Here is a 19,083-nt window from a genome sequence, read left to right as displayed (position 1 = left end):
TCAAAATAAAGGCTTCAAGCGTCTCCCCCATCCCGTGAACACTGCGTCCTGTGGATAGGATTCTGTGGAACAACTGACTGGAACATCCTCGTGATGAGAGGGATGGAAACAATCAGTGTTATTGACGGTGACTGGGAGAGAGAATGAATGTTAGGAACAGAGGATTTCTGCAGCACCATATTAGGCCACTTGTCTCTTCAGGATCTTGTCTCCAGAAATAGTTACATTTTTCTGAAGCACCAGATATTGATTCAGCGCCGTCAGCCCCCCCCCCCCTGACATTTAGCCAGTTATGCAGTGCTGTGACTGAGGAAAATATTCCTTCCTGACCCCTGTGGTGGGCAGTTTATGCCCTTTATCATGAGTTTGGGTTATTACTTACAGAACTAGAAAGTATATTAATGGGCATACCATGATGTAGCCCTTTTAAAAAGACCCAGTTGTACTCTTTGGGGCTGTGCAATGTGTAAACGAACATCACCTTTATTTCTCATGATTTCAGGCATGCAGGTGCAGCATCTTGGCATTGAAGGCATCAAGTGATAGTCCACTTGTCTTCGTGTTTGAACCGGTGGTGAGGGGAGCAGTCAGCTCTTCCTGGGTCTTCATTTCTTTCTCTCTGTTTATCTCCCATTCCTCTGGGCAGCATAACAGTCTGCTCCTTGGTTGCTTTTATGGTGGCAGGGCCCTCTCAGAACAGTGACTGCATGTGCCCTCCCTAAAAGGCTTTGGAAAACAGGAAGAGTTCTTTTGTATTTCAAGCCTGCTGCTCTCCCACAAGCGAGTTGCTTTTATGCATTTTGTCCTTGCCAAGGTTGTTGCGGTGTCTGGTTTTTGGGGTGATGTGATCCTGAGGTGACCTTTCCAATGAAAATTAGTTTGGCTTCATTGTAAATGTCCACATTGCTCCAGAAGGGCTCAGAATCTCATTGTACGTATTAGCAATGAGGCTGCACTGCAAAGTTCAGCTGCAGCGGAATGTCTTCAGTGTTGTAATTTATCTCCCGTTCTAGGCCCATCTCTAGCATTATAAAGGGTTTAGACTCTTGTTTGGGAAATCTTCAGCTTTCTGTATCCTGAATTCTAATTGCTCAAGACACCCTCTAATACCAGGTACTCATTTGGCCCTGTATTTACCACCGAGTGCTCTTTGAGCAATGAAGAGGAGCTGCTAACCCTTACCTCTTAAGGCCTGGTCTACACTAGGAGTTTGTCGAATTTAGCACCGTTACATCGAATTAACTCTGCACCCGTCCACACCACGAAGCTATTTAGTTCGACATAGAGGTCTCTTAAATTCGACTTCTGTACTCCTCCCCAACGAGGGGAGTAGCGCTAAATTCGACATGGCCATATCGAATTAGGCTAGGTGTGGATGGAAATCGACGGTAATAGCTCCGGGAGCTATCCCACAGTGCACCACTCTGTTGACGCTCTGGACAGCAGTCCGAGCTCGGATGCTCTGACCAGCCACACAGGAAAAGCCCCGGGAAAATTTGAATTCCTTTTCCTGTCTGGGCAGTTTGAATCTCATTTCCTGTTTGGACATCGTGGCGAGCTCAGCAGCACTGGCAACGATGCAGAGCTCTCCAGCAGAGATGGCCGTGCAATCTCAGAATAGAAAGAGGGCCCCAGCATGGACTGATCTTGGATCTGATCGCTGTGTGGGGCGATGAGTCCGTGCTTTCCGAGCTGCGCTCCGAAAGACGGAATGCAAAGATCTACGAGAAGATCTCTAAAGCCATGGCAGAGAGAGGATACAGCCGGGATGCAACGCAGTGCCGCGTGAAAATCAAGGAGCTGAGACAAGGCTACCAGAAGACCAAAGAGGCAAACGGACGCTCCGGATCCCAGCCCCAGACATCCCGTTTCTACGAGGCACTGCATTCCATCCTAGGTGCGGCCGCCACCACTACCCCACCACTCACCGTGGACTCTGAGGATGGGATATTTCGACGGCCGGTTCCTCAGACATGTTAGCGGACGGGGAAGATGAGGAAGGAGATGAGGACGAGGCAGTCGACAGCGCTTACAACGCTGATTTCCCCGACAGCCAGGATCTCTTCATCACCCTTACAGAGATCCCCTACCAACCGTCCCCAGCCGTTAACCCGGACACAGAATCAGGGGAAGGATCAGTCAGTAAGTGTTTTAAACATGTAAACATTTATTTTTAACAGAACAGGAATATTAACAATATTAACAATGGGTTTTTCATGATTAGTTTGCCCTAGGCGCTTAACGTTTCAGTCCTTGGCAGTGCAACTACTGAAAAAAAATCTAACAATGTCCGGTTTAGCATGATTGTTGTGCCCTAGCCGCTCTACTGTTTAGTCCCTGCCAGTGCAGCTACAGTAAAATCCGGTCTATATGTCCGGGGATAGAGCAGAAATCCTCCTGGGACATCTCCACGAAGCTCTCCTGGAGGTAATTGGAAAGCCTTTGCATCAGGTTCCTGGGGAGAGCGGCCTTATTGTGTCCTCCGTAGTAGGAAACGTTTCCGTGCCAGGAGACAATCAAGTACTCGGGTATCATTGCCTTGCAGAGCATGGCGGCATACGGCCCTGGTCTTTGCAGGCTTTCCCGAAGCATCCGTTCTTTCTCCGTCTCTGAAATCCTCATCAGAGTGATGTCGCTCATGGTGACCTGCTTTGAATTAGGTAGGGGAATGTTAGTATTGGGACTGCTTGCCTGTTCCTTTACAGAACTGTAACCGGCGGTTTAGAGCCACGCGGTGGAGGCGGGAGAGGAGCAGCATACAGGGATCTTTCCCTGGGACAGCCGCGAGGAGGTGGGACAGGGGCAGAGTTCATGCTTGCTGGATTGCTGGCAGCAGGGACTGGCATTGCTTTGAACGTGAAAGGAGGCCAGTGCTGCTATTAAAGTTTTAAGCAGCCACAAGTGTACGGCTTACCATGTCAGCCTGTTACCCAAATTCCGCTGTCCTGTCCCGCTTGTCTGATCTGCACTGCAAGACCCCAGGCACTGAATGCGAAGGCCGAAAATTCGACCTTGTCCTGAGTGCGCATGTGATAGGTGCTGTGCATGGTCTTGTTCACAGAGAAAGACTATGTTCTTTGTTCACCCAAAAATTTATCTTTCTGAGGAATTCACTCCCTTTTTCCCATTCCCACAGCTGCGACTGTCTCCCAACGTAGCCTGGCATCACACTCCCAGAGGCTAGCGCAGATTAGGCGTAGGAAGAAGAGGACACGGGAGGACATGTTCTCGGAACTTATGGGCTGCTCCCGAGCCCAGGCAGCCCAGCAGACCCAGTGGAGGGAGAACTTGTCCCAAATGCACCGATCACACATGGAACGGGAGGAGAGGTGGCGGCAGGAAGACCAGCAGGCGACTCAAACACTGCTTGGACTAATGAGGGAGCAAACGGACACGCTCCGGCGCCTTGTGGATGTTCTGCAGGACCGGAGGCAGGAGGACAGAGCCCCGCTGCAGTCTATCTCTAACCGCCCTCCCCCGCCACAAAGTCCCATACCCCCCTCACCCAAAGTCCCAAGAAGGAGGGGCGGCAGAGTCCGTGAAAACTCTCACTCCACCCCTGCAGACTGCTCAAGTACCAGAAGGCTGTCATTCCCCAAAATTTGATAAGTCCTTTCCTTCCCGCCTCACCCAAGCCCCTGTCCCAGTTTCATCCCCCAGTTTCATGTGTAGTTGCTAATAAAAAATATGTTTCTGTTAATTACTGTTTCCATCATGTTCTTTTAGAGGAGAGTCTGTCTGAAGGGGGGGAAGGGGGTTGGTAATTGGACAGGACAGTCACCTTTACCAGGGTACAGAGGCGGGGGCAGGTTCAGCAGCAGGGCACACACACATTGCAGTCACTAGTTACCCTGGTCAGTCTGGGAGGTGGTTTTCATGTTCTGTGTGTGTGTGTGGGGGGGGGGGGGTATGTGACTTTGTGGCGGGGGAGGGCGGTTAGAGATCTTATGCAGCGGTCCTTATCCTGGATCACAGAGCCATGCAGCTGGGGATCTGTAACCGTCCTCCCCCTGCCACAAAGTCACATAGCCCCCACACACAGAGTCCCGAACAGGAGGGGTGTCAGGCTCCGTTGAAACAACCAGTCCACCACTGCGGAGCCTGTCATTCCTGGAGTTTAGAAGCGTCCTTTGCATCACTACACTACACCCGCTCCCCACCACAGTCTGCGTCCCAGGTTCAACACTTTACCGAGAAAACAGTAATAAAGAAAATGGTGTTCATTAACAAAATTCAAGTGATTTTATTTTTAAACGTGTGTTGGAAGGGGGTGAACGGGGTATGTAACTGGAGAGGATAGTGAACATTTACTGGGTAAAGAAACGGGGGCAGGTTCAGCTTCTCTGTAAACAAACTTAATAGTCACAGGTTACCCTGCTCACTCAGGAACCTAGATTTCAAAGCCTCCCGGATGCACAGCGCGTCCCGCTGGGCTCTTCTAATCGCCCGGCTGTCTGGCTGGGCGTAATCAGCAGCCAGGCTATTTGCCTCAACCTCCCACCCCGCCATAAAGGTCTCCCCCTTGCTCTCACACAGATTGTGGAGCACACAGCAAGCTGCAATAACAATGGGGATATTGGTTTCGCTGAGATCACAGCGAGTCAGTAAGGTTCTCCATCTCCCCTTGAGACGTCCAAAAGCACACTCCACCACCATTCTGCACTTGCTCAGCCGGTAGTTGAAGAGTTCTTTTTCAGTGTCCAGGGCGCCAGTATAGGGCTTCATGAGCCAGGGCATTAGTGGGTAGGCTGGGTCCCCGAGGATGACTATAGGCATCTCCACATCCCCAAGAGTTATTTTGTGGTCCGGGAAGTAAATACCTTCCTGCAGCCGTCTAAACAGACCAGAGTTCCTGAAAACACGAGCATCATGAACCTTGCCCGGCCATCCGACGTTGATGTTTGTAAAACGTCCCCTATGGTCCACCAGTGCTTGCAGCACCATTGAAAAGTAGCCCTTTCGGTTAATGTACTGGCTGGCCTGGTGGTCCGGTCCCAGGATAGGGATGTGAGTTCCATCTATAGCCCCACCGCAGTTTGGGAATCCCATCGCGGCGAAGCCATCTATGATGACCTGCACGTTTCCAAGGGTCACTACCTTTGACAGCAGTACCTTAACGATTGCGTTGGCTACTTGCATCACAACAACCCCCACGGTAGATTTGCCTACGCCAAAGTGGTTCGCGACTGACCGGTAGCTGTCCGGCGTTGCAAGCTTCCAGAGGGCTATGGCCACTCGCTTCTGGACACTCAGGGCTGCTCGCATCCGGGTGTCATTGCGCTTCAGGGCAGGGGACAGCAACTCACAAAGTTCCATGAAAGTCCCCTTCCGCATGCGAAAGTTTCGCAGCCACTGTGAGTCATCCCAGACCTGCAGCACTATGCGGTCCCACCAGTCCGTGCTTGTTTCCCGGGCCCAGAATCGCCGTTCCACAACATCAACATGACCCATTGCCACCATGATGTCCTCGGTGCGGGGTCCCGTGCTTTGTGACAGGTCTGTGCCACTCTCAGACTTCAGGTCCTCACCGCGCTGCCGTAGCCTCCTCGCCCGATTTCTCAGCATCTGCCTCTGGGAAAGGTGGATGATAAGGTGCGAGGTGTTGACAACGGCCATAACTGCAGCGATGGTCGCAGTGGGCTCCATGCTCGCAGTGCTGTGGCGTCCGCGCTGTCACTGACCAGAAAAGTGCGCGAACTGATTTCCCGCCGGCGCTTTCAGGGAGGGAGGGTGGGAGTGATGGTTGGATGACGACAGTTACCCAAAACCACCCTCGACACATTTTTTTCCCCAGAAGGCATTGGGGGCTCGACCCAGAATTCCAATGGGCAGCGGGGACTGCGGGAACTGTGGGATAGCTGCCCACAGTGCACCGCTTCCAATGTCGACGCTTGCCCCGTTAGTGTGGACTCACAAAGTCGAATTACTGTCCTTAGTGTGGACACACACGTTCGACTTTGTAATATCGATTCCACATATTTGATTTAAGTAAAATCGAACTACTCTCGTAGTGTAGACATACCCTTAGATATTGATGCTTGGTTTTAGAACAAGACTTAGATCTACCACATTTCAGCCAGTGAAAGTTTTTGGAGGAGTCACCGTGTCTTTCCTCATGTCTGCTCGGGGATGCTGATCTCTGAAGTCAGGCTGCATTCCAGTAGGGAAAGGTCTCTGACATCAGAGTCTATGCTTTCCTTTTGGAAGGCTGATTGCCTAGGGCCAACTCAACAAACAGATTTCTCCTGGGAAGCCTTTCAAGTCTGAATGGAAGTTTGGGTCACTGGGTTTGAATAAGAATTGAAGGCAAGTTAATGAACCTTACTCCTTCTAAGAGGAGACGGCAACCACAACCCTTTTTCCAGCTTGGCTTTTCTCCAAGAGCTTATCCTTGAGAGTCAGGGCAAAGCACCTCTAGTGCTACTACACTGTGGTGCTTGTGTAGGCAGAAGCAATGGGATCATTTTCTCTTTTCAGGTTAGTAAGAGGTGAAGTCTGTCAACAGGCCGTTCTGCTTGCTGAACGTGGCCTTTGAACTTCGAGTTCTCTGTCAGTGGCATGCAGAGCTGTAAGGAATGATGATGTAACATGGAGAGAGGCTCGGAACACAGGGGCCTTATGAGCACCTTGTTACACAGTCTACAAAACAGTATTTTGACTTTGAGTTTATAAAGCACTGCCTGACAGAACCACTATAGGGTAAGAGCTTGTCAGTAATCCCTTGCAATACAAACAAACCTCCAGTTAATACGTCTGCCAGTAAAATGCCTATAGATTCCTACATGGGAGTGACTGATTTTTTTTAATAAGTAAAACAATGGCTGTCCTTTAACCCTTTCCGAAGACTGGTGCCATCTTGTGGGGCTTTTGAAATCACTCATTGCATTATAATCAACTGTTTTAGCACTACACACAAGCATAACAGGCCATGCTGTCTGGCCTACAGCTTGTGCAGCCCTGTGAACTTCAGTAGGAAGTTCTGGCGTGCCGCCTGCGAAGTGCCTTTTCAAGGATCTGTGTATTAACTGCTCCAGTATTGTCACCTTGATGCAATATGTTTCAAGAACTGAGCTGCGCTGTGTCATTGGGCAGAACGAGGCATATTGCAGCTGAGATGCAGCCCCGGTTCTGAATTCCACTGCTGTGCACCGCACATAAACTAGCATGTAAGGTTCTATCCCATTTCCTTTTCTGTGGTGCTTGAAACACAATGCTGCTAACGAGGACGGTCAACTGCTGTGGTCTGAGACACCTGATGTAATTAGTGCTTCTTCCTGGCTCTCAGCCACTACCATCTGCTCTAGATTTGTTAGAAAGTGTCGACAACAGGCATCCATATGCATTCATGTGAGCAAGACGTATCCAAAATCTATTTCGATGTCTCCATAAAATGTTTAATGTATGTGTGAAAACCCAGTAAACCTCAATTAGAAGCAGTATCTTAGTACTAGTAGAGGTGGTATTAAAGTGCACTTTATACCAGTTGAAAAGAGCCAAATGTCACAAAATTGCATACTCCATAACACACTGCAGCAGCTTACTCAGTTGCCTTCCAGGGGTCAGGGATGGTGACTAGCGTCCAGAAGATAAAATAGCAGGGGAAGTCAGCACCAGCTGTTATTGGCAGTGCCTGTTCTTACGCCTTGCCATGAACATGGCCAGCCTGTGTTCACACACAGGCTGGTTGATCTCCTGTGGCGGTATCGTACTGTATCCGATATTTCCCAAAGGGAAATTAACAGAACTCTGGAAGATTTGGCTTCTGCTTTTGTCAGTCAGGCAGGAAAAGTGAGATTTTGGTTGAACGTTTAAATTTCAGGCAGCAAAACAGAAATCTGGTCCATGTTGCTTCCTGTGAGGGACAATAAAGATACTTTAGAGAGAAATGGCAGGAAAATTCGGAGAGAGATCTTACATAAACGTCAAGAGCAGGAGTGGATCTGTTGTGCAATATAGTATAATATTGTTATTCATCGGGCGATTGATTCCAAAGCAAACCATTATCCAAACATCATTTGGAACCTACCCAGTTTATATGCCACATTTGTTGTAGTTCTCTCTACTCTCCCTATCCATTTGGTGACTGTTCTGACAACTGTCTGAAATAGGATCTCTGTTTAAGAGCTTATCTGCTCTTCCTCTTCCTGCTTCCCACTCCAACCCTGAAGGTACAATACTACGGTTATTTCAACAACAAGGAAACTATGATGTCACAATTCCACTGCTATCTGAGATTGTTTTCAGGTGGGGATTAAGCAACAGGAACAGATGAACTTCTAAAAATCAAGAGCCTACTTTCAAGCAAATCGCCCTGGTAACAATAAAGGAGGGTGAATACAAATACGGTATAGAAACAGACTTGCTTGTCAGTGGTAAACTTTCCATCTTGATCAACTGCTTTTTAGCGCCACTGGGCTTCCCATTCTGTATCTGTATTTTCAAGATTATCTAATCCCAGGACAGCTAACACTCTCCGGGCTAAAATTTGTCTCAGATTTTGAGACCTGAAGAAAATTCCTGGCCTCTGCCAAATTTGCCAAACTAGCGAGTTTGTGGGGTTTTGCCCTTGACTCCTCCTATTTAATCCTTCATTAACATACTGAAAAACATCTAGATGTGTGGCTGTGCCCACTGCATATCCCCTATTGCGTCTCATTGTTTCCTTGTATTCCTCCATCTGCTGTCTCTTGTGTTATACTTTGATTGTCCGCTCCTTGGGGCAGGACCATCTTTGTGTTCTGTTTTTATACAGCACCTGACACAATGGAGGCTTGATTCATGACTGGGTCTGCTAGGAGGTGTGGTGGTGGTTATAATAATACTAATATTAATGAAGCGTTTTATGATACATCTTAGTTCTGGAACTAAATACCATTGTAACTGTAGTTGATTGCATTTGTTCCCTTCTTTAAAGCAAAGCTTGCCCGAGAAAGCAACCTTGAAAACATTTAGAGTCCAGTTTTCCAAACATGCAGTGCAAACTGCACGTACAGTTACTACAAATGTGCATGCAAATGGCCAGTTAGACTTTTAACTAGCTGATTGCACTGATACCAACATACATGTGCAGTAATGGTTCATGAAAATTAGATATTCTAGCACTAGAAAAGGTTCAGAAAAGAGCAACTAAAATGATTAAGGGTTTAGAGAGGGTCCCATATGAGGAAAGATTAAAGAGGCTAGGACTCTTCAGTTTGGAAAAGAGAAGACTAAGGGGGGACATGATAGAGGTATATAAAATCATGAGTGATGTTGAGAAAGTGGATAAGGAAAAGTTATTTACTTATTCCCATAATACAAGAACTAGGGGTCACCAAATGAAATTAATAGGCAGCAGGTTTAAAACAAATAAAAGGAAGTTCTTCTTCACGCAGCGCACAGTCAACTTGTGGAACTCCTTACCTGAGGAGGTTGTGAAGGCTAGGACTATAACAATGTTTAAAAGGGGACTGGATAAATTCATGGTGGCTAAGTCCATAAATGGCTATTAGCCAGGATGGGTAAGAATGGTGTCCCTAGCCTCTGTTCGTCAGAGGATGGAGATGGATGGCAGGAGAGAGATCACTTGATCATTGCCTGTTAGGTTCACTCCCTCTGGGGCACCTGGCATTGGCCACTGTCGGTAGACAGATACTGGGCTAGATGGACCTTTGGTCTGACCCAGTACGGCCTTTCTTATGTTCTTATATGCGGTTGTACGCCATCTTTTGAAAACCAGCATCACTTTAGTTCGCAACCTTTTTCATACTGTGACCCCATGGTCCAATAGGAGAGTCCTGGTACCTACTTCAGACTAGCCATAAACTAAAGGAAGATGGTGGCAACACCCTGAAACCTGTTTGAGGACTGTCCCCCAATGGGATCCCCTTCCCTGGTTGAGAACCCGTCATCTAACTACAAGGTCAAGGAAATTCTCAGCTAGGTCCATTCATTAACTTAGTCTACAAGCTGCATAACGAGTTCCCAGCTTTGCCCAAATCAGGGATGATTCATTCAGATCAAAATGTAACTTTGCATGTTCGTACCTGAATTCTCCTTGCTGCTCCTTCCATATTAAGGAGGAAGCCAGCTATAGGTTACCTTGTAAAATCCAGGATTTTATTCACCTCTGCTGTGGGAGAACCATTGCTTTTACTAGGAATTCCTTTTCTGCTTTTTGTCCAGACCTCTTCATTTTTTACTGGATGGAATTATTTCACCTACCGCTGGACATAATTAGTACCTAAGTGCCTAAATCATTACAGTTTTGGAGCTTACAGTGGTGAGAACCAGGTTTGATAAGGGTCTTGTTTTAATGCAGCTGTTACCAATATCTAGAGATTAGAACATTGTCAAGAAAAGGGAGATGATAAAACATTTAAATGTCAGGCTAGGAGAGCGCTCCCTTATTTACAGAGGGTTTGTGTGGATGAATGAAATTAGAAGTTCAGTTCCAATAAAGGAAAACTCAGCCTTGTCCGACACTCATTTCACTACTTTGAGCAAAATCTTTCTGGGTGCTTGAGGACCCCTTTGTTTGCCTAATTAAAACGTGAACTGTTTATTTTTCTTTAACCTGCTAATTGTTTTTGTATTTTTCCTTTTGCCCATGGCGTAGTGTCTAAAGAGCTCCTGCAGCAGCTTATTACCTTACAGGAAACTTCCCTGGCTTTTGATAGGGAGTTTTTTGCCCCAGTGATTTAAACAGACAAACGAAGAAAACAAAACAAACCCCCCACACACCACAAACAGAGGGGAAGGAGAAGCTTTAAAAAAAAAAAAAAAAAAAAAAAAAGTGTAAAGTTTCATGGTTTCCATCAAAAAGAAAACCTTTTCCCCATAGTGATCTGACATTGTCTCCCATTAAAGAATAGACTTTGGAAATAATGTGTGTGACATTGAAAAATAGCACTAATTTAATTTCAGAGCTTTTTTAAGCACTGAAATATAGACTTTTCTGAGTATTCGTTACTCGTCCATCATAGGGGGCAAGAGACCGGCATTTTCCCTTGAATATCATTTCTGATTTCTCGGACATTGTCAGAAGAATGAAGTTTCTTATATTAACAACATGGCATCCAGAAGGGTTGGGAACTTTTACAATAGCCCCAATGTGTTTTGCATAAGAGTGCGGAGTCTTGGAATTCAAATTCCTGGGTTCAGCGTTCCCAAAACACAGTCAGTATATAGAAGGGGAAGGAGGCCTGCTAGAAACAGACCAGCCTGGCAGCAGCTCTCACTATGTGTCAGTGACCAAGTAAAAGTAGCACCCTACAACTCAGAACGAGTGTTAAACTAAACTTAATAGGACGCAGTGGAGCAGAGATCGGACAGAATAGCTTTTAAAATAGGATAGCTAATTCCTTAAGTTCTGTTAATTGTAATAATTTCTCTGAAATGCACATATATGATATACACACACACACCCCTCTACATCATCAGCTACACTTCTGAGAACTTTAAATCAGAAGACCTTCCCCTCTAGTTGCTGAAGACGTAGAAAAATGTGTCCCAGTGTTCAGGACACGACCTCATTTAATAGGAAATAGACCTAGATGCCCAGTGTTGTGCAGTTCTCCAGACTGTTGAGTTATGCTGCATGTGCGCATGCTGGTGTGCTAAGGAGGTGAATAGTAGGAGTGTAAGGGGGGTGAATCAGCTCCGTCAATGGCAAATCCTTCCCCAGTTCATGCCCTCCTCCGGCAATGCCCTGGTTCACTCTGCCTTACAGAGACCTGGCATTCCTCCTGGGATACTCCCGCTTGCCAAAGGTACCTCCTCCTTGAGTGGCCCAGTTGCTCCAACGGAGAATGTGAGATTGCCGCTTGAGCCAGAATTAAAACACTCCACTCGTCCTCTAAGCACTTCTGCTTAGTTTTACCCTCAACCTTCTTCTCCAAACTTCTCATCGCCCCGTCACCCTTTGAGTCTGATTCCCTGACCCAAAGCCCGTTCCCCGTTGTCCCGTCACATTCTCACCACTCTGAGCAGCTTTGCAATGTTGGTACCATGCTGCATCCAAAAATGTGACTCTTTTCCTTTCTGTCCTAACGAATAATTTAAGATTAAATTCCAGAGAGACATTTTATTAAATAGTTTAAAAATATGGGTGGTTTCTGTTTGAATTTTTTTTAATTGATTTCATATGCGCTTACTGGCAACGTTTCTTTGTTGGATCAGAAAGATTGTGGAAACTCACGGATTATTCCTTGTGATTCTTTGGGCTGAACCCTGGCCTGAGTAATGGGTTTAAGACCCATTGAAATGAGAGGGATGGAGATTGGTAGGTCTGGACCAATAGGGGCCAAAGTACATACTTCTACAGTGTAGCCTACAAACATTTGTCTGACATGGAGGTCCCAGCAGGCAGTCCCCTGTCTTGATCCAAGCAAGACTATTAACCTCAGGGCACAGCTTAGGTTCTCTCTTGGCCACACCCCTGTAATGAAGGGTGGCTGCAATCTGCTGCATATTAGATGTGACCCTCCAGCTTCTAGTAGGTTTCCAATTAGACTGTCACCTGGGCAAAGTTTAGGTGCCCGTGTTCAGGGTTCTATCTACCAATCTGCACACAAGCCCCTTCTCTGTTTAATTGGATCTTTTTTATTTTTAACATGAGGAAAAAAGGCATAAGCTGGTGTGAAGGATGGCAGGATCCTCCTCTTGTAGTTAATGACTTTGTTTACATTTTCTGATTTTGCAGATCCTTGATGAATGGTTCGGGCGAACGGTTATCTGTTCCTGCGTGAAGCTGAGCTATGACCATGCACAGAGTATGATTGAAAACCCCAGCAAGGTTTTTGGGCCAGAAGAACTGCCTCCAGTCTCTCCCCAGCACCCAGTCGACGAAATTCACCAGGCTGTCCTGAACCTCCACCGAATCGCCAAGCATCTGCGCAAACAGCGCTTCATTGATGGTGCTCTTCGTTTAGACCAGGTCAGTAACCTCGGCGTCCGTAACAGGGTGCTTCACACTGTCCTGGGGCTATTCACCCCTCCTCTCAGCCCTTACTTGAGCAAACCCAAGTTGGACTCCTTTGGTCTCTTGATTGGTCTAAAGCAGTGGCCCACGCCTCTTCCAGCAGCTCCCATTGGCCTGGAGCGGCGAACCGTGGCCAGTGGGAGCCGCGATCGGCCGAACCTGCGGACGCAGCAGGTAAACAAACCGGCCTGGCTTGCCAGGGGCTTTCCCTGCACAAGCAGTGGAACAAGTTTGGGAACCACTGGTCTAAAGACTCAAAGGGAAAATCAGACTTGAATAAAAATGTAGGATTTTGTGGCAAAGTTGTTGGTTTTGTTTTTTTAAATATAACTTCACCAAGCTGCAGATACAGGACACCTAATAACACAGGAAACCAAAGGAAAATAGTTGGGTTGAAATCTGCTAGACAAAATAGATAAGGGAAGAGTGATCGCTCTTACAGAATTCTTGACTGACTCTCATGGATACAAATCTTATAAATGGAAATAAATGCTGATGATGTAATAACTTGATCAAGGCATTTAGATACATGGAGCACATATTTCACTACAAAAAGGGTCATCTCCAAAGCATCATTTCCTGTGCTATATTGTAGTTGGAATAATCATATTTTCCAGCAGCACTCAGATCAGTTCTCGGGGCAGGGAAAAGAATTAAAACGTTATCTAAGACAGTTTAATTGTGTGTACAGTGGATGCGTTTCAATATAAGAGACGTAAATGACGTGGTTTCTTATCTGTGACCATGGAAGTGGGGCTATATCAGTTGTGTTGCGTGTGTATTCTATTTGGCAAGTAGAAACAGGTATTTTGGACTCGAGCTAAGAGCTCCTTTTGACTTCACTGGTCAACAGCCATAGAGCTACGTCTCCTGTGAAACTACGGGAGGTTGCTGTACTTCTGAGAACAGAGGGGTCGATCAGGCTGGCAGACAAAGTTCCTTAATCTTAACGAAAGCTCCATTGTTTTATATCATTAAAATGAGACTAGAAATGTTGTCTGGAAAATAATCTCCCTCCCCGCCCTGAACAGCCTCGCGTGGAAAGTTCATTTTTAACCTTCTCTTTTGGGGACAGATGCTTAAATATTTGAGGCTTGTCATTCAATAGGTAATAGCGTGGTTTTGTTAGGCTCACAAGTGAAAGCATTTCTTACCCTCCGAACTCCAGGGAATCTACTGTAAAGAGCAATCCTGCATTGGAAGGGGGATGGACTAGATAACCTAATAGATGTTAGAGGTGGAAAATAGCTAGGATTACTGTGCGCTCTGACTGCCCTGGGATAGCACATGAAATATGCACCAGCTATGTCACATAGGTTCTGTTCTTGCAATGTTGTGCTGAATGGAAGCCGCGTGTGCCTGCACCTCTGAGGCTGGTTTTATGACAGTGCAACTGCTAAAGCAGCTTCTTCACATTTTAAACGGAACGGTTTAGCCAGGGGAAGGAGATCCTGTCCAGCGGTAACCTTGTGAAAAAGGAGTGGCATCTAGTTTTGTTCAGGCCTGTAAAACAGAGCCCAGTTAAAAAGCTGCTGCACTAGATTGCCGCCGCTGGAGAGATGTGATCCAAACCTGCTTTAGGGCACAGGAGAGAATCAGTTTGACCTAATCAGTACCTAGTGGGCATTTATATCCCCAAACTGCATTATTTTCTCGGAGTGGCATCTTCTGCTCCAGAGAATCTCTGCCTTCCCCACAGCAGGGACATAGCAGGGTAATGGACAGTAAGGTTGAGACGTATTTAGCCAAGGAGACGTTTGCACCATACCTCCCCTTTCTATATATGCCAGTGATCACCACTTGGTGATGAACTCTACACTCACAAATGAAATTAAAAATCCAAACCTGTGCAGAAAGCTATTGCCGTGGCGTGTGAAGGTGAATATGAAGGGGTGTGTGTATAGTGTATATTGTGCAGGACAAAGTGAATTCATGTAGCTTTTAATATAACCAAATTATAGTCCCTTTGCCTTTGTTCACATGACTTCCTTTTGCTACATTGGTGTAGTTCTGTAGAAGATCTGTTCTCTGTATCTGAGCAAGCAAGGGTGGGCCCTAACAGGAAGCACACCTTTCTAATCACAGGACCTCTCACTGATTTCCTGTGGAGTAATGTAAATCCCAAACAATGGGAGACAAACTACAACAGAGGAAACCAAGAGCAATTAATGATCAGATTAAAGGAAACAATAATCACATAGCAGGAGGGAGTCGGGAGGGGAGACACCCAGAAACCTAGGGTTGCATTGCCAGGGGTTGTAAGGAGACAGAATACTTTTGCTCTCTTTGTTCCAAGGGATTTTTGAGCCCTCTTTCTACGTGCTAAGTTCCATCTGCCTTATGTTCAGTATTGATTGCACAAAGCTTAGGACCTAATGATTCTTTGCCAGTTCCGCTAATGACATTTATCACTGTGACATGCTGTCATCATTCCTGTTAACGTTATGAGGAGGCATTGTGGTCTCTTGCCTAGTCAAGAAACTTTGAACCAGAACTTCAGCTCTGCCACTGCTTCATTGTGACCTTGGGTTTGGTTTTCACATAGGGTTGCCAACTTTGTAATATTTAAAAACCGGACACGCCAGCAGGAGTGCCGGAACCTTCCCCGCCCTGCCTCTTCCCCCAAGACTCCACCTCTGCCATGTCTCTTTTCCCCAAGACCCCACCCTCATTCGCTCCTCTTCTCCCCCTCACCATCACTTGCTGCTGCTTCCCCCATCTGCCCCAGGCTCGGGTTGGGAGGGACTTGTCTGCAGAACTGGGGCTGGGAGCTGCAGCCGCCTGACGCAGGTAGGAGGCAGCACCGGCTGAGTAGGGGTTGGCGTGGGTGATGACTCGGTGCCTCCCTCACCCGCAGTAACCAGGCATCGTGTGTCTGGTCAGTAGTAGTCAGTAGCACTGCCAGGTTCCCTTTTCAGCCGGATTTTCCAGTTGAAAACTGGACACGTGGACACCCTATTTTCACATCTGTCTCAGTTTACTCCTCTGTAAAATGGGAATATGTAACTACCTCACAGGATTGTTGAAACTCAACATTTATTCCCCTACCAAAAACTTAGTTAACTCAACTAAGGGCGCTCCTGAGTATTTCCTCCCCACAACATCAACTCTAAACAGTATCGAAAAGTCAACTCCCATCTCCTGTCAGCCCATGTGGTCAGGCTCCATTGCCCAATGGTTAAATTTTCAAGCAGACGCCATCATGCCTTCCCCCAGGCCGCCCCTCACACTTGGGAATAGATCCCTGCAAACATCCACAACACAAATTGGATGGTTTATTGTGACATTAATAATTCCTATTTGAAATTGACGGACATATTTTTATGATCTGGTGTAAGAACAGTGTCTGTTCATGCAGTGTTGTTTTAATGATACTTTACATGGAATTATTTTGCTCAGAAGAGGAAGACTGTCATTTGGATCCTTCTTATGTAGTCTGCTGCTGGGTGGTATAGAAATACCCAAGAAAGATTAGATGGGTAAGACAGATACTCAGGTGGTGGTGAATTGGTAAAATATCTTTGATTTTGTGGATTGTAGATTGACCTTTTAAACAACATTTGTGTGAATAAGAGTAAGATATGAATGTGTTTTTGTGCAAATGAGAAAGGGAGTGGTGATGAATGGATGAAGTTCATTTTGTAGCTATTGTGTGTTTTGTTTCGGGGCAGAGTTAAGGTTGTTTAGCTGCTGGTCACTGAGAATGTTTGTTAAATGAATGTGTGAATATAGTGTTAAGGTTGGTGTCTTAGCGCTTTGTTTTGAATTTCCTTTGTTCTGTGATTCGATAGGATGCCACGCTCCCACCAACTAAAAAGCTCAGGGCACTCGCTGGTAAAAGTTGTGTCAATTAAAGCTTTCTGTGCCTGGTGTACAAAATTTTCCCACTGCAGATGTGATTCTTTCACCTGATCCCTGGTCATATCAGATCGGTCTCCAGCCAAGAGCGGTAATGTTACCTCTGTATTTGGCACTGGTTTGACTACTGCTGATGTTGGTAAATTGGAGAGGATTCAGAGAAGAGCCACAAGAATGAGTAAAGAATTGGAAAACATGCCTTACAGCGAAAGACTCAAGGAGCTCAATCTATTTAGCTTATCAAAGAGAAGGTTAAGGAGTGACTTGATGACAGTCTATAAACACCTACATGGAGAACAGAAACTGGATGATACAGGGATCTTCAGTCTATCAGACCAAGGCATAGCAAGATCTCAATGGTTGGAAGCTGAAGTTAGAGAAAATCAGACTCGAAATAAGGGGGTGGATTCTCTAGCACTGGAAATTTTAAAACCAAGATTGATTGCTTTACTAAAAGATACGCTCTAGTTCAAACAAGATTTAACACAGGGAAATCCTATGACCTGTGTGATGCAGGAGGTCAGACAATGGTCCCGTCTGGTTTTATAGTTCATGCAATTTATGTATCTATGAATCCTTACTGCCCACCTCCAGCCTCGGTTCCCCAGCCAGTCCTCGTTCCTGTTCTGCAGCCCTGCTCCCTAATTCCAGCCCACATCCAGGACCCTCTACTAGCCATGGCTATCCAATTTCCAGCCAGTGCTCTTCCCCAGTCCACTTTCTCCCTTTACTAAGGTCTGCAGGAGGGGAACCTGCTCCATTGGACCTTAGAAGGTCTGTGAGCTTCCCTCCCAGCTTGCAGCTATGTGTACAGCATACGCTTTCCCCCTACATTCTCTTCAGTTCAGTTCTCCTCCATGACACACTCGGTCCCTCTGTCTGCAATTCCCCATAGGTCCAGAATACAGTTAAGTGCTTAGTGTTTAAAGTCGTCGTCTTATTTTTATTTGTACTAAATGCATAGTAATGGGAGCTTTCATCATTGGGTCATTAAAACTTCAATTGCTAAGAAGCTTATGGGTCCATAATCACAGAGATTTTAATGTATATTCTTTCATTTGGAACCGGGACACTTAGATGGCAAGGCAATAAATAGGTGCCTTAGAAATACCAGACAGAGAAACAAATAGAAACAAACTTACATATGATTGGTAGTTTTAAGTATGAGATCATCAGTTCAGGTCCATCCAGGAGAGGCCTATTGATAAATGTTCTCCTTTGCTTCAACTGCTTGAAGCTGATGGACAGGAAGACTAGCTACAAAAATGGTGTGTGCACATTTAAAAGGAAAGTAAACTAGGAGCGTGAGCTGTCTTTGGCCTGGTCTACACTACAACTTTAATTCGGATTTAGCTGCTTTAATTCGAATTAACGCTTGACCCGTCCACACAACGAAGCCATTTAATTCGAATTAAAGAGCCCTTTAATTCGATTTCTGTACTCCTCCTCGACGAGAGGAGTAGCGTCAAAATCGGTATTGTTAATCCGAATTAAGGTTAGTGTGGCCGCAATTCGATGTTATTGGCAATTAGATGTTATTGGCTACCCACAATGCAACGCTCTGGAAATCGATGCTACTATGGTAGCTTGGACGCACACCACCGAATTAATGGTACCTAGTGTGGCCGAATACATTCGAATTTATAAAATCGGTTTCCTAAATTCGAATTATATAAATTCGGATTAATCCTGTAGTGTAGACATACCCTTTATGATCACCATTATAAACAACTGGCTCTGAGATGACTGATGGCTTCAGTGTTATTCCCTGGGGCTGCTCTCCCCAGCACACACACACTTATGTGCTTGAAACACTGTGTTTTGACTTGAGTTTATTGTGAAAATAACCAAATGCGTCTTTGCACCTGATTGATGTGGGGCACCACGTTGTTCACTAAAGCAGTTGATCTCTTATTTTTGAGCAATAGACGCTGGGTTTGGAGGTGGATGGGGCAGAAAGTGAGGCCAAATGGTGCAAAACTGGGAAGATAATATTACGCAAGTTAAGAACTGAACTAGACATGGACTAGACTAAATTCTGTTTGTCCACAAACTGCACACTTAAGAAGGAGATCTGCCACTTGTGTGAGGTTTGCATTGACCCAGCGTTCTTAGGTGTTTTTGAAAGAAGTTGATGGATTTAAAGACTGCATTTCTGCACCTGTACTTCTGCATCACATTGGATAACTTTGGTAGCCACTTCATTTAACTAAGAAGATGGGACTCCTGAAGCAGGATTAATACTCAAGTACTGAGACGTGAGG

The 19,083-nt window shown here is 45.9% G+C and overlaps 1 protein-coding gene across 1 annotated transcript in view; it reads left to right on the top strand.

Annotated features, from left to right (window-relative positions):
* DIS3L2 (DIS3 like 3'-5' exoribonuclease 2) overlaps window positions 1-19,083 on the top strand; it is a 249,191-nt gene that overhangs the window by 145,410 nt on the left and 84,698 nt on the right. Inside the window, exon 14 of the mRNA XM_065410584.1 lies at window positions 12,683-12,916. Coding sequence (XP_065266656.1) covers window positions 12,683-12,916 — 234 coding nt within the window. The remainder of the gene's footprint in view (window positions 1-12,682; window positions 12,917-19,083) is intronic.

The sequence above is a fragment of the Emys orbicularis genome, chromosome 9 (genome assembly GCF_028017835.1).
Source record: "Emys orbicularis isolate rEmyOrb1 chromosome 9, rEmyOrb1.hap1, whole genome shotgun sequence".
Taxonomy (NCBI): domain Eukaryota; kingdom Metazoa; phylum Chordata; order Testudines; family Emydidae; genus Emys; species Emys orbicularis.
Note: the sequence above shows the minus strand (reverse complement) of the source record. Positions and strands in the feature narration are given on the sequence as shown.